The following is a 14,690-nucleotide window of genomic DNA, read 5'->3' as shown; positions in this document are numbered from 1 at the left end:
CAGACCATTAGTGGACGGCAATGGAGGTGGCTACAAATACGCAGACATGTTGCGTACATTTCAAGCACATGTCAGAGCATGTCATTACGCCTGTATATGCAGTTGTAAAGGCTAAGGTGGCTTGCTTGCACCCGAGCAACCATAAAGTTGCTTGGAAGTCCAGTGTGCGACGAGTGGTGCATCTTTGTACTCAAGCGGCAGAATAGAGACAGTCAATGAGTGTCAGATCACAGCGGCTGCAGCAATAGCATATTTTCACAGATCCGCTGTATGGTATGGTATGGTAAGGTAAAAACCTGGTGTATAGGTGTACAAATACTGTCCTATCTATAATCTTGGGAAACATTTTGTAGGAGGCAGAGAAGATGTTGCCGTTGCCAGATGAGAAAGGCATCCAGCTTCCCCTTGAGACCAGAAAACTGCTTGGCAGTCCAGGAAAGAACAATAATTCCAGGTAAGTCCAAGATAATTGTAAATAATACACATGCTGTATAGTAAGAAGGGAACATGGACAAACAGGATTTGCAAGGGAAGGGGGGTGCTCTTTCTCTCTTTGTATATATGTATATATATGTATATATATGTCCACAGAAAAGAGATGTGTACAGGTGCGCTGGTGATTAGTTAGTCTCAGTCCACAGGTAAAAGCACAACACTGGGCTGTAGCACCGGAGTATATTCACAACGCAGCAGTTCTCCTCATATAGCTCTGACTCTCAAGAGCAGAGTATCTGGAAATAGCAAAAGAAGGAGAATGTGCCCATAGTGCAAATCAGTTTAATTCATAAACCACATATATACATAGGATAGGTCAAATGAATAGCAGTAGACTCGTACCCTGATAGCCCACTCTGTGGGCTGTGTATCACATGAAGAGTAAAACCACAAGGCAAAAGCTGCAGCCCGCTGCACCTGGATCTGGGACCACGCACCGCACAAGCTTCAGCGACCGATCCGTCAGGACAACTGTACCGGGTGAAGTCGGTGATGACAGCTCATGTGGAACAAAAAGCGCCTGGTAAGCCCCACGTCAATGCATTTCGTAATCACTTCGTCAGGAGGTTGGCTTACCAGACATCGGCACAAGCTTTATATAGCAGTCACATATCAATAATGGTACCATTAAATGTTAATTACCATCAGCCGCTCTAATTCTCAGCAGCAACAGCCTCACTTAAAAGAGCTAGACAGCAGTCATTAATACAATCTGATAAAAAACATCAGTAAATAGACGGCTAATTTCATAAAAACTACGCTAAAGCTACAAGACTGGTGGCTCGTCAGCGACAATTTTCCAAGCTAATAAGCACACCCAATTTAACACAATACATAAATACAGAATACAAATAGATTTATTTAAAGGAGCAATAAAAAATTAATTAATGCACATCGATATAAGCATTTTGTTTAAAAAAAACACTGATATAGACATTTTGTTTAGAAAACAGCAATACAGTATCATCTCATACATCCGATATACAGAACATTAATACACATACTAAATAACATGCATAAAGCATTAACTATAAAATCCATGTCATACCATAAATGCTACAGGCACTATTTAAAGTGACATGAGCATATAAAAAAGTGACCTGCATGTAATAAGAAAACCTCCAGCACCCTATGTATTTATATTACCATCTTCACAGAGAAAAGAACAATCATCAAATATGTTAGAGTTACACAAGAATTCTACATCACCTCAGAACGAATAGTATGAGACCCCCACTCATCTCTCCCTAATAAAGGGGGTGATCTCATAGTTCTCATTAAGCCCATGGGGGCATAAGTGTATTAAGAGAGAGTATCCAGAAAGTTTCTCTTCTAAGGAGTTGTTCTTCCCTATTTCCACCATTAGTAGACACTGTAACATGTTCTATTCCCACAAACTTCAGGAGAGAGGGATCCGCATTATGTAGCTCAGAAAAGTGACGTGGGATACTATGATTCATAACCCGATTTTTTATGTTACGAGTGTGCTCTAGAATTCTAATTTTCAGCACCCTTTTAGTTTTTCCGACGTATCGTAAGCAACAAGGGCATGTTAGAATATATATACAGAAATTTGTATTGCAATTGATGAAAGATCGAATGATGTTAGGATGTGGGTTATTACAACCAATAAAGGATTTTACATTTCTTTCTGCCAGAGTACATATCTTACACTTTCCACAGTGATAAAACCCTTTAAGTGGGGTCAGAAAGTGGTTGGTCTTCTCACTCTGTACTGTGGTTAGTTTGCTTTTAGAAATGATCGATTTGACAGTCCTAGCTTTCCTATAAATAATGTCTGGTTTATTGGGAAGTTCTGGACCAAGAACCGGATCTAACGGCAGGATATGCCAGTTCTTCTTGGCAATTTTTTCTAATTCTCTGAAGCCAGTACTGAACTGTGTAACTAATGGGCAGAACATTTTTTCCCTTGTTCATCCTTTTTCTTATAATTCACAAGGTCATCTCTCTCCTTATTCCTGGCCCTTACCATTGCTTTATGTGTTAATTCCTCTGGGTGCTGTAGGGGGTGTGTGGGGGTGCCGCGGATGGGGCCCGGAGGTACTGTGAGTGGGGGAGAGGCGGGTAATGCTTCTCCTCCTGTCAGCAGCTAAGCTGCTGTCCTCCCTTGGCAGTGGCTCTCCCGGAGACTCGCACAGCAGGCAGTCACTATTGTTCGCGCCAGTGTCCCAATGCGCCGCATTACAGGGAAGAAGATGTACGCAATAAACTACAGCTCCCAGCAGCCCTAAGGGGCGGAATGCTTTGGTGCTATGGGCTGCTGGGAGCTGTAGTTTATGTAGTGCATCTACTTCCCTGTAATGCGGCGCGTTGGGACACTTGTGCTAACAATAGTGACTGGCTGGCAGAACTGTGTGACTGGCTGAATCAGTGTAAAAGGTGAGAGTGCTGTGCAGTGTCAGTTGACACTGCACACAGGGCCAGCGCTAGCCGCTCAGCAAAGGGATGCAGTGCAGGGAGGCACCAGAAAGGAGAGACGTTCTCCCTGCTCTGCATCCCTGTGCTGAGCTTCTGCTGCTATCCCTGCTGCTGCTGCCAGCTGCTGTCACACATGCAGCGGCGCCGGAAGCACAAAACCTTTTCTCCCCCTCGGCGCAGGCAGCACAAAGCCTCCCCTCCTCTCCCCTTTGGCGCCGTCAGCACAAAACCTCCTCTCCCCCCTCCCCTCTCCTGTGTGACATTCAGTGGCCGGGAGGGAGCCAAAGTGGGCGGAGCTAGATGGGAGTAAGGGACGGAGCTACACGGGACCATGCTGCAGCAGGAGGATGAGCTGCTACAGCTTCGGCCAGCCAGACTTCATTAGATAAGTGTCTGGAAAGAGAGTGAATGTGTGTGTGTATATACAGTGCCTGTGTATACTGTGTATATGTGTGACTGTGTATGTGTGTAATGTATGTACAGTATGTATGTGTGTGTTTGTATATATATGTGTGTGTGTGTATATGTGTGACTGCTGCATAATGTGTGTAAGCGTCACTGGTACAGGGGGCGTTACATGTGTAAGCGGCACTGGTACAGAGGGCGCTACGTGTGTAAGCGTCACTGCTACAGGGGGCATTACGTGTGTAAGCGTCACTGCTGCAGGGGGTGTGTGACATGTGTAAGCGTCACTGGTTCAGGGGGCATTACATGTGTAAGCGTCTCTGGTACAGGGGGCATTACATGTGTAAGTGTCTCTACTACAGGGGGCATTATGTGCGCTGTGCGTTTGTAAAGTATGCAAGGGTGCAAATTTATAGTTTGCAGGGGGGCGCCGAACACTCTAGCAACGGCCCTGACTGCACTGCACAACACTGTCACCTTTTACATTGATTCAGCGTCCATACATTACCCTCCGCAATATCACCCTCTCTATCCGTTACATTAGCCATCTCGGGGCTTCCAGGCCGGCAGGCCAGGTGCTGCGTTGCGGAGTCAGGGCCTCTGGGGATCTGGGTGCGGCTGTGGCGGGTAGGCACTTCTGTGACATCACACGCAGAGCAGGCTCCAGGGCTCAAAGAGTATGCGGTGCAGGGAGGGCTATGAAAGTCTTCCGCTGCGCCGCTTTCATACACATCTATGCCGGTGGCCGCAGCAGCTTTTATTCCACCTGCGGCGCGGCTAGGGAGTGGGTATTGTTGATGCCGGAGGGGGCAGGTGGACTGGCAGCAAGACATTGGTGGTCATTTCGAGTTGATCGCTCGCTAGCAGATTTTAGCAGCCGCGCAAATGCTATGCCGCAGCCCACTGGGAGTGTATTGTAGCTTAGCAGAAGTGCGAACAAAAGGATCGGCGAGCAGGTACAAAAAAAATTTGTGCAGTTTCAGAGTAGCTTTAGACCTACTCGGCACTTGCGATCACTTCAGACCATTCAGTTCCTGATTTAACGTCATGAACACGCCCTGCGTTCGGACAGCCACGCTTGGGTTTTTCCGAACACTCCCTGAAAACGGTCAGTTGACACCCAGAAACGCCCTCTTTCTGTCAATCACTCTGCGGCTGCCTGTGCGACTGAAAAGCATCGCTAGACCCTGTGTAAAACTACATCGTTCGTTGTAATAATACGCCGCACGTGCGCATTGCGCTGCATATGCATGCGCAGAAGTGCCGAGTTTTTGCCTGATCGCTGCACAGCGAACGTATGCAGCTAGCGATCAACTTGGAATGACCCCCATAGGACGTTGCAGTAAAAGGATTGTTTTTTCCCCTATCTACAGCACAGAGACTTGCTGCAGATACAGTGGCATAACCTCCAGCTGCACCTTTTTGGCAGGTACAGTTCCTTTTTTTTATGGTCTGTTCCGTTTTTTGACTCCCCAAGCTTCCATTGAAAGTATAGGAAAAGGGGCATGACCACGCCACTGTACCCGTGGCCACGCCCCCTTTTCGAATTTGCATCAATGTGTATGTGTAAATTGTTGGAGGGTATGCTGCTGCAGATGCAGTGGGCCTATTTTGGGGTGTGGGGCTGGAGCTGCAGCTCCATCAGTCCCATTGCTAATCCTGCTCTGTGAAAACACAGCAGGCAAAGGGCAGAGCCTCCCATTGGATGTAACCTGTGAGGGAGTTCGTTTCTCGACCAATCAGCTGTGGACTGGGTGTGATAGACCTGTCACTAACCCAATGAGAGCTCCTAGCCACGTCCAGTGTTAGAGACCCAAGCACAGAATCACAGGGCTATTATATAGGAGATTATTGATATGTGACTGCTATATAAAGCTCGTGCTGACGTCTGGTAAGCCAACCTCCTGACGAAGTGATTACGAAACGCATTGAGGTGGGGCTTACCAGGCGCTTTTTGTTCCACATGAGCTGTCATCCCCGACTTCACCCGATACAGGTGTCCTGACGGATCGGTCGCTGAAGCTGGTGCGGTGGGCTATCAGGGTACGAGTCCACTGCTATTCATTTGACCTATCCTGTGCATATATGTGGTTTATGAATTAAATTGATTTGCACTATGAGCGCATTCTCCTTCTTTTGCTATTTCCATATATATATATATATATATATACACTCTGTATATCTTACACTTACCTTCAGAGGAAAGCTACAACAGCTCTTGGTTGGTCCAGGGCAGGCATTCCCAACCACGGTCCTCAAGGCACACTAACAGTGCAGGTTTTTGTGATATACAGGCTTCAGCACAGGTGACTTAATTAGTAGCTCAGTTATTTTGATTTAACCATCTGTGCTGCAGCCTGGATATCACTAAAACCTGCACTGTTGGTGTGCCTTGAGGACCGTGGTTGGGAATGCCTGGTCCAGGGCCAGAGAAATTGTCTCTTTAGGGCCTGCCCCCTCCATGCAAAATGCCGCAATTCACAGTTGTATGGGAAGAGGCGGGCCCAAAATGACACTCACAAATCACAGCATTACATTGTGAGGGGTAGAGGTTCCAATTGTGGTCAATCAGGGGGCTTTATGTATTCAGAAACCTCCCAGAGTGCTCCACTGGGGATCATGATAAAATTACAAACTATGAAACTGTAATTTAGTATGTTATATGTGCGACATAATATGCTTCAGTGCATCTTTCCCTGCCCTTGTATATCCTTCATTTTTCATCTTTCTTGTTGATATTCCTACCTATGAAATAGCTGTAGTACAAACTACCTGAGGTGTCTGGGGTTGGTTGCATGCTCACAGATCCCCTTTCTTGGCACCACAGTTCACAATCACTCTGCGTTTCTCAGCCGCTGGCAGAACTCTAGGGAACACTGCTTCATCTTTGGCCCTAGCACTGCTGCCCTAAACTGCCCACTGACCACAGCATCATCATGGGGTCCCCGCTTAAGTCCCTACTCTGCCCACCGAGATGCGCTCGGACAGCCCTGACAAGGGTGTAAAAAGCAGGGTGTATCCAGACAGACATCCTGCCGGGCTCCGTAGCTTCAGTCACCAGTTAGTGAATACAAGAGAGGTCAGTCCTGATGTCACAGTCACTGTTGGTAGCAATTATCTGACGCATTTCCAGCATGTGTGCTCTTTATCAAGGCTTAATCATTAAGCCCGGTGACTGAAGCTTCGGGGCCCGGCAGGGTGTCTGTCCGGACACACCCTGCTTTTTACACCCTTGTGGCTCCACATCCCATCCATCGGGTACGTCATCAGCAGAACTTTTTAACCTTGTACTATACGCATATATTTTTAATTATTGGGTGTATGCCTATCACCCTAATGTGTAAAAAATTTTCTTATCTATTAAATATTTTTTGTCGTATTTACACATGTTGATCCTCAGTGCCAGTTGGTCTAACACCACCACACTATTTGTCTATACTTTTTGGGGACACAAGGAAATCCCTAGGTGTTGAGAACACAGGCTGCACTAAAGGAATTTGCAACCCTAGACCCTCACCTATTCATTTGCCTATGGAGACCATGGTAACCTGGCACAGGCTTCGGCCTCTGTGCCTAGCTGACCTTCCCCCTCCAGATGAATAGCTAGATAAGGGAGGAGAGTGCTTGGTCACGGCCGCCTACATGCTGCCCTGTTGCTGATGGGCCACCATCTTGCTGCCCACTCCTCTGCCCGGCTTCCTTCCTGCTCTAGGGCCACTTCACCTACCCGTAGATTGGCAGGCCCTCTCTCCATCTATTGGCAGATGCCCCCAGCCACCACGAGAGCAGCACAGGCCATGCTAGTTGTTGAGGCTCTATGGCCAGGAACATGTCGCTGTCAGACTAGCAGGTTCTTGGGGCCGAGCAAAGCCTTTAATTTTTCGTAACTGTAACATGTTTTAGCTTCCATCTGGCCACTTGTCCTCCATATCTGCTCCCACTGTTTGGTTTCAACTTTTCATATTGCGGGGCTCACATCTATGCTTCCCACTGTATTTTGTACACACGATCTGGCACAGACCCAACCTCGGTCCCCAATACACACTTACGGTGTAGAATTTGGTGATATCCAGGCTTCAGCAAAGATGGTCAAATCAAAACAACTAAGGTACTACTTAAGTCACCTGTGCTCAAGCATGGATATCACTTAAAACCTGAACTGTTAGTGTGCCTTGAGGACTGAGATTGGGAATGTCTGGGCTGATGCAGCCATCTCCCATTCTCTCCTAGCTGCCGTGTTATTGATACTGCAATTTCCTAATGCGTGTTACTGCTATGCTCATCCTGTCAACTGTAACCTATGTAAGGCTGCCTCGCCTGGTACTTCCAAGGACAGGATGAGCAACCCATGGCATTATTCAGACAGGGGGTATCCTGTTAGTTCACTGTTCAGTGTATCCTTGTACAGTATGTTCTATATATCAAGCCTTGGAGAGTGATAAATAGCACAGTGATAAAGTACCAACCAGTCAATCGGCTCCTAACTGATTGGCTGGTACTTTATCCCCGTGCTATATATCACTCTTCAAGGCTTGATAAATCTGGGCCGCAGTGTTACCACCATGGCCACCTCATCTGGAACTCTGTGTAGAGTGAAAATTATGAACTTGCAAGGATCTTGCCGTGTATTTTATCTCTCCCATTATGTGTCGTCAGTTCCGAACATTCTGCTCGGTGTAATTGCTATGTAGTGCACCTAAAATGGCGGCCTCACCTGGACCCTGCATGGGTAGGATGAATAATCCTGCAACTGTGGACCCAAAATGGTTGCCACGTCCTTGTGCTATCTCAGGATCTCTGTATTTCATGAAAAGCCTTTCTATATTTCATTGTTTCTCTACTGTGTTATGTTCATTTTATCTGTTAATAGCCTTGAGTCCTATTGGAGAAAGAGCGCTATATAAATAAAATTATTATTGTCATTACCTATAATGACAAGTAGCAAATAGTAGTCTGGAAGTCTAAAGTCACTGTAGCTTCCTACACATGTTGTACAGTACATGTACTGTCTGGTTTTCCAATGCAGAGCTTAAATATTTTTTGGTTGTTTTTAGATGTGACCCATCTGACATAAATATTTCTGATGAAATGCCCAAAACTACTGTGTGGAAAACACTCAGTTTAAACACAGAAAGCTCCAAATCAAAGGAAAAAAGGTAAGAAAATACGTCCATATTCCTAACGTTAATCAGAAACCCATTTCTGAAGTCTGCCAGCCATTTATGTCTTGTGTTTTACTTATTTTGCAGCATTTTTAAATAGGAGTCTTGGCATGTGAAGGACAGCGTGTTATGGCAGATGACTCAGGGAAGGGCCAAGACCCACAATTTGGCATAGAGTTTTGATGGGAGATCCCCGTATATTTTCTGCACATGAAGGATCCATGTTAAAGCCATGAAAATGTTTTCTTATATAAATATATTTTTCTTTAATTTTCAATGTGTGCTTTAACAAGCTGTTATTATCCACTTGCCAGTAGTGCACTTGGAAAAGGAGTCTCTCCAGCACAGCATCATAGAGCTGGAATTTCATACAAGTTCAATCAAGTCATTCCTAGAAGGATTCTAAGAATCGCCGGAGATTCTTCCTACCCCAGTCTGGGGTATATTGAAACTGTATATGTTCAGTTGATAAATTTTAGTACTTGCCATCTGTATTTCCAAAAAGACAAATGTGTTTTCTCCTTGTCCAGGACTATAGTCATTTGTTTTTCAAAAAAATTCAAAACATGTTCATAAAATAATTTTGTTGTATCTGCTGGACTGAGAGGAAGCAGATATTAATATAAATCTCAATGATTAAACGTAGGTAAGCATATTTTGTGTTTTCCAATAGGGTTAAGCAACCTTTAGTAGTAACTGGCTTGCTCATTATCATCCCAGATGTAGGTCAGCCAAAGCTAGACTGCTGATAGTTGCCTGTCCTTTATCTTATTTATTGGTAAATCTATTATGAATAGTACTGTTTGGCACTTACTATAATTTAACCCACTGGTAAATACTTACAGCCATTTCATCAAATTGCTTCAGTCTCAAACTAAAATACTGGACACTGTGTTTGTTAAATTGCAGGATAAGCTGCTCTTTATTTTAAAATGGTTTAGTGAATATTTTTTACTGCTTATTGGAAAATAATAGAATTTAAGTCCAAGTTCTATATGTTCCAAACAAACAAAAACAAACAAAAAAAATCCTTTTATTAACTATCTTTATTTACATGGCAATAAAGTTGCAGCCATCAATGTGTTTTTTGTGCACTTTTATCCTGAATGCCTCTTTTTGACGATTATTTTTTTTTTCATACTATTGTTCTGTTTATGTTATCTTTACTGAGAATTCTAGGCATGTCGAATGGGTTTCCTGTAAATATAAATATTACCAGCATTAGCAGAGGTGAATCTAGGCAGAAGTAAATATATGTAATGAGTAATTATTTGTCACAGATTCTTGCTGTCGTCCTTGACACATGCTTATGTGATTACCGTGTGGTAGTAGAAATCCAGCATATGTTTATATGTGGGTGATTTTAAAACTAAAATCAATCATAGACTAATGTGACATATGTAACATATAATTTAGAAAAACCCCATTGGTTTTTTTTTCACTATATTCTTTTTTGTATGCAATAAGGGTTTATATAGCTTTGGAACAGAAGTTTAAAGCAAGCTTAGGCAATAGGAACTATTGCCAGTATACAAATCCGGCCATTATCTGCTTACTAGGCTGGAGTTTTAGTTGCAGAACAAGAAGAAACTATAGGTTGGTGATTTTTTAACATTAGGAGAGATATATATGACATTAGCTACAAAACTTTGGAAGACCCAGACCTTCTATGACCCGCTCATAGCCAGTGATCAGAAAATAAGAATGATACATTATAACCATCCTGTGCGCCTAATTCTGAGTTGATCGCAGCAGCAAATTTGTTAGCAGTTGGGCAAAACCATGTGTACTGTAGGTGGGGCAGAGGTAACATGTGCAGAGAGAGTTAGATTTGGGTGGGGTGTATTCAAACTGAAATCTAAATCGCAGTGTAAAAATAAAGCAGACAGTATTTACCCTGCACAGAAACAAAATAACCCACCCAAATCTAACTCTCTCTGCACATGTTATATCTGCCCCCCTTTGCAGTGCACATGGTTTTGCCCAGTTGCTAACAAACTTGCTGCTGCGATCAACTCAGAATTACCCCCTATGTCTGGTGTCTCAGACACTTTTTATTTTCAATATTGGAACTGCTCCCCCTAAAGGGCATGTTAGGTTAATCCACAAATCAGAACCAACGTGATTAAAAATAATAAATTTGCAGCATTCTATTTAATTATCATATTAATTATTAATTATCATAGATGCAGATTATTTGTTTTTGTTTGACATTAATATTTAATTGTATCATCTAAATATTTGTTTTGATAATCTTCATCAAACTGTTTATAAAATGTTATCTCGAGGTGTTTCTGGTTAGCATGTTGGCCTTTTTAGTACCATTTACATTTTTTTTTTTTTTCATTTTTACGTAAATTGCAGCTGTCTGTAAAATGTGTGCACTGTGTTCTTTCAAATTCACTTAATGTGTTATGTTAGTTTATGTCTAATTTATATTCTGGTGTATACTGTAACATGACATTTCTACCAGCAAAATGGTAAAAACTTGTCAGCTTGTTTTGGAAACCTTTTGTTCGTGCAATGTGTACCGACCAATTGAAGTGAATAGAACATGTTGTGTCACCATTCTGTGTAATTGTTCAGTGCTTAAGAAATACTGCATTGTTTTCTTTTATAGCGGTTTCTAGCTCTGCCAACCAGAATTCTAGTCTCACAGATGTAAGTGCCACCCATCATCTATTCTAGATGTACTTTTGTCAATCATCCAGAACCGTGCCAAGTATAAAACACAATATTGTTTCATTAACTTATTTTAAAAAAATACTTTTTTTTTGTTGATAAATTAGACATCTAGTTGAAACACAGCACATTAAACAGTCATTCATCAACATCTTAATTTCTCACATATTTTCAAAATATTTTTTCTAAATAGCATTAAATAAGTTTTGTCTCCCCTTACTAATTATTTTACGAAAGTGCTAAATAGTTTTAAATGGGAAAATGTTTGTTCCACAGTTTGAAACATATTTTTCACAATCACCAAGAAAGCAAATGCGGATTCCTTTTCTGCTTATTATATTGTTATTAGGTACTGTAGATCTAGGTTATTATTCCAAGGATTCCTTAAGCTAAGTATACTATATCCTATTTGCCCAGTTTTTAATTAATTCATCATTTATATATAAATCACAGTTTCTCCAATTTGTTTGTGATCAATAACTTAAATCATTTTGATTTCAGAGAATGAAGATTAATATTCCAAAGTTCTATTTAGCTTCTTTTAAAGATACCAATTAATAGAGAAAATGGCTTCAGTACATGATGGATATAAGTGTATCAGAAAATTCAGAATATGGGAACTGTTGTATACCCTTGGGTTACACTGTGCCCACCCTTATCTAATAGCTAGGCTGATATTAAGGGGCCTATGTACTAAGCCCTGAAGAGAGATAAAGTGGAAAGAGATAACGTACTGGCCAGTCAGCTCCTAACTGCCATGTTATAGGGTGTGTTTGAAAAATGAGAGGAGCTGATTGGTTGATACTTTTTAGCTTAGTGCATGGACCCCTAAGAAACAAATTGCCTCCGCAACCTTTTATAAGAAATTGCTACACGATTTACCTGAGCTGAGCTCTATGAGGTCAGAACCAGAATGTTGGCACACTGCTCATTTTGGAAGCCTACCAAAGCCAACTTAAAATATGAAACTAACAGTTGAGATGTAGATATCCTTGTCAAGGCAGGTCTTTGTCCCGCATCATCCACCATAGGACCTCTTCACTTGAACAGGTTGGTGGTCCCTTACTAAGGAAGGAATACAAATACGGTGCTGGCACAATGATCGTTTCTTCCTTAATCAATATACTTAGAAATAGAGATTATTTTGTTTTAGAAATACTGAATATATATTTATTTTGTTTTAAAGAATGTAGAAACAATTCTTGCTGTGAGTGATAGAAAATCAATGTTATTTTTTTATTTTACCTGCAAAGTTTAAGAGGCAGTTGTGTGCTTTTTTTTTTTTTTTGTCTCCCTACTTCTCCAAGCACTGTGTCTTCTTATGGGGGGAACAACCAGGTTACATACTGTACTGAGGCAGAAAACAAAAGGGGGTTATTAAGCCATTGTGCTAACACAATGGCTACATGTGTGTGTTGAATCATAATAACCCCACTGTTAATTCATGGCCTGCTACATTTTTGTTAACTTTTATGGTAAAAGAGGTAGGCACGGTTTCTATACGTCACCAGATAGTAGAGAACCCTTGTTTTTCCAACTATTTGGAATCTACAGGTCTCTGGTATGGATGGCAAGCTGGCATTTGTAGTTCACAACAGCTGGAATGCCAGTGGGTGCCTTAGTCCACATACAGTAATCTTCCACAATAATGAAGAGCCAAAAGTTTCCTAAACCTTATCTAGGTAACGTGTCCTTGCTCTAAAAGGGGAAAACTAGCACCCAGCCAACAAATGCCTCCCCTAACCTGGTTGCTCTACTCTTTCAGTCTTAATAGGTGGTTGTTATTGTGCGTTTCACTGTCTAAATTTTGTCCGTCTTCTGTATATCTGTTGTTTACCTTGAGCAATGAGTAAAATAAAATTGTATGTAATGTAACATCTGTTGATGTACTGTGAAGAGGCAAATCCTTAATGAAAGTATTTTTGATGTGTGTGTAAATATTGCAGTAGTTTTGATGTCTATGTTTTCAGCAGAGCAAAGTGTAAATGACACAGAAGTTGTCTGAAATGTATAGATTTACTTTTCAAGTGCTATACTTGTTTCCTTCATGTGTGACAATCAGTGCTGTGGTTTCAATCTGTACAAGCTGACTGCTACAGGCACAGCACATTGATAACTATTGTATAATGTAGTTGACAAGCTTTCAAACAATTGTATATACTTTAAACTGTATCCAAGTTATTGTTTTGTATGTTCTTAGTGAAACAACATCAAACAAGAGTAGAAGAACTGGCTCTCTAAAGCCATTATATGAGATAAAGTAGTCAGGGTGGGATTCGGGTTCAGTTGTGCTCTTGTCAGTGGAGCTGTGGTACAGGATGCTCTAGTCAATGAGAAACTTATTTTTATAAAGTTACAATAGTATTGTTTGATGGAGCCCTTGACAACAGCCACCTCTGGACTTCATGCATACCCCTTAGGAATACAGATGTACAAATTGGTGAAACTGAGCCTTGCTGGAAGTCAGATCCAAGAGGCAACTAGGCAATAAACACTATTAATTGCAGCTATTCCCTTTGTAAGGTTTGTAAGGACATTGGTATTTGTAAAGGAATGTCATAATGGGGCATTCCTGATTTTGTTATGATAAACCAGATGACAGCTTGTAAATATATACATTATGGATTTGTCTCTTTAGCACTACTCACATACACTGTGTACTTTAGTTGGGGGTACATATTATAAAATTATTGACAAAGTTTAATAAACAGAGAAACTTGCAAGTGTTTTGTGTTTTCTTTGCAAACAAGACATAGTGATTAAATACTAAAGACTTACTGGCAATACTAAGTCTGCATGTCTTTGAGAGGTCACATGTTCTTAGTATGATATGCTGCACTCTGATTAATATAGGTTCGGCCTACAGAATAGTTGCCTCCATGGTGTATAGGCAACACATTAAGGTTCTTTGCGCCTGGGTGTGAGACACAATCATGGGGGTTGCACACAAAACAATGAGGGGAATGTAATAGGGTGTGAGAATCAGGATGTGAGCGTTTTCTTGGGTTGTTTTTTTTTGGGGGGGGGTTAAGCGGCCACCATTAACATGGCAAAACCAGGTTACTTTTGCCATGTAAACGATTGCCACTTTAAAAAAACAGGAACTCTCTCAAAATCTCTTGCATCCTCAATCTCACACCCTATTACATTCCCCCCCAATGCCCAATAACATGCAGGCACAGTGGCAAAACTTTTGAGTGGTGGACCCAGGTGCAAAAATATACTTTAGGCCCCCCTCCTCTGACCAACCCCAAAGTTCATAATATGCCACAGCCAATGGGTGACAGGGAGAGGTGACAGGAATACAATCACACTGTCCTGTGTTGAGTGGAGAACAGAGGGTATGTTCCTAGAGGGTGGATGTTGAAAGAAGTGTGCTACTGAAGATTTTGTTTTTTTTGTCCTCCAGGGAGGCCTCATGCCCTATCCCAAGATGGCCACCAAGATCACTATTGAGAATGTGTCAGGGCCATCTTATTTACTTACTTTATAAGACTGTGTAGTGAC

At 42.0% G+C, this 14,690-nt stretch overlaps 1 protein-coding gene across 1 annotated transcript in view; it reads left to right on the top strand.

Annotated features, from left to right (window-relative positions):
* SLC4A8 (solute carrier family 4 member 8) overlaps positions 1–13,906 on the top strand; it is a 369,348-nt gene extending 355,442 nt beyond the window's left edge. Inside the window, exons 23-25 of the mRNA XM_063952268.1 lie at positions 354–454; positions 8,394–8,495; positions 8,589–13,906. Coding sequence (XP_063808338.1) covers positions 354–454; positions 8,394–8,495; positions 8,589–8,601 — 216 coding nt within the window. The 3' untranslated portion in view covers positions 8,602–13,906. The remainder of the gene's footprint in view (positions 1–353; positions 455–8,393; positions 8,496–8,588) is intronic.
* The last annotated feature ends 784 nt before the right edge of the window (positions 13,907–14,690 follow it).

Source organism: Pseudophryne corroboree, chromosome 2, assembly GCF_028390025.1.
Source record: "Pseudophryne corroboree isolate aPseCor3 chromosome 2, aPseCor3.hap2, whole genome shotgun sequence".
NCBI lineage: Eukaryota > Metazoa > Chordata > Amphibia > Anura > Myobatrachidae > Pseudophryne > Pseudophryne corroboree.
Note: the sequence above shows the minus strand (reverse complement) of the source record. Positions and strands in the feature narration are given on the sequence as shown.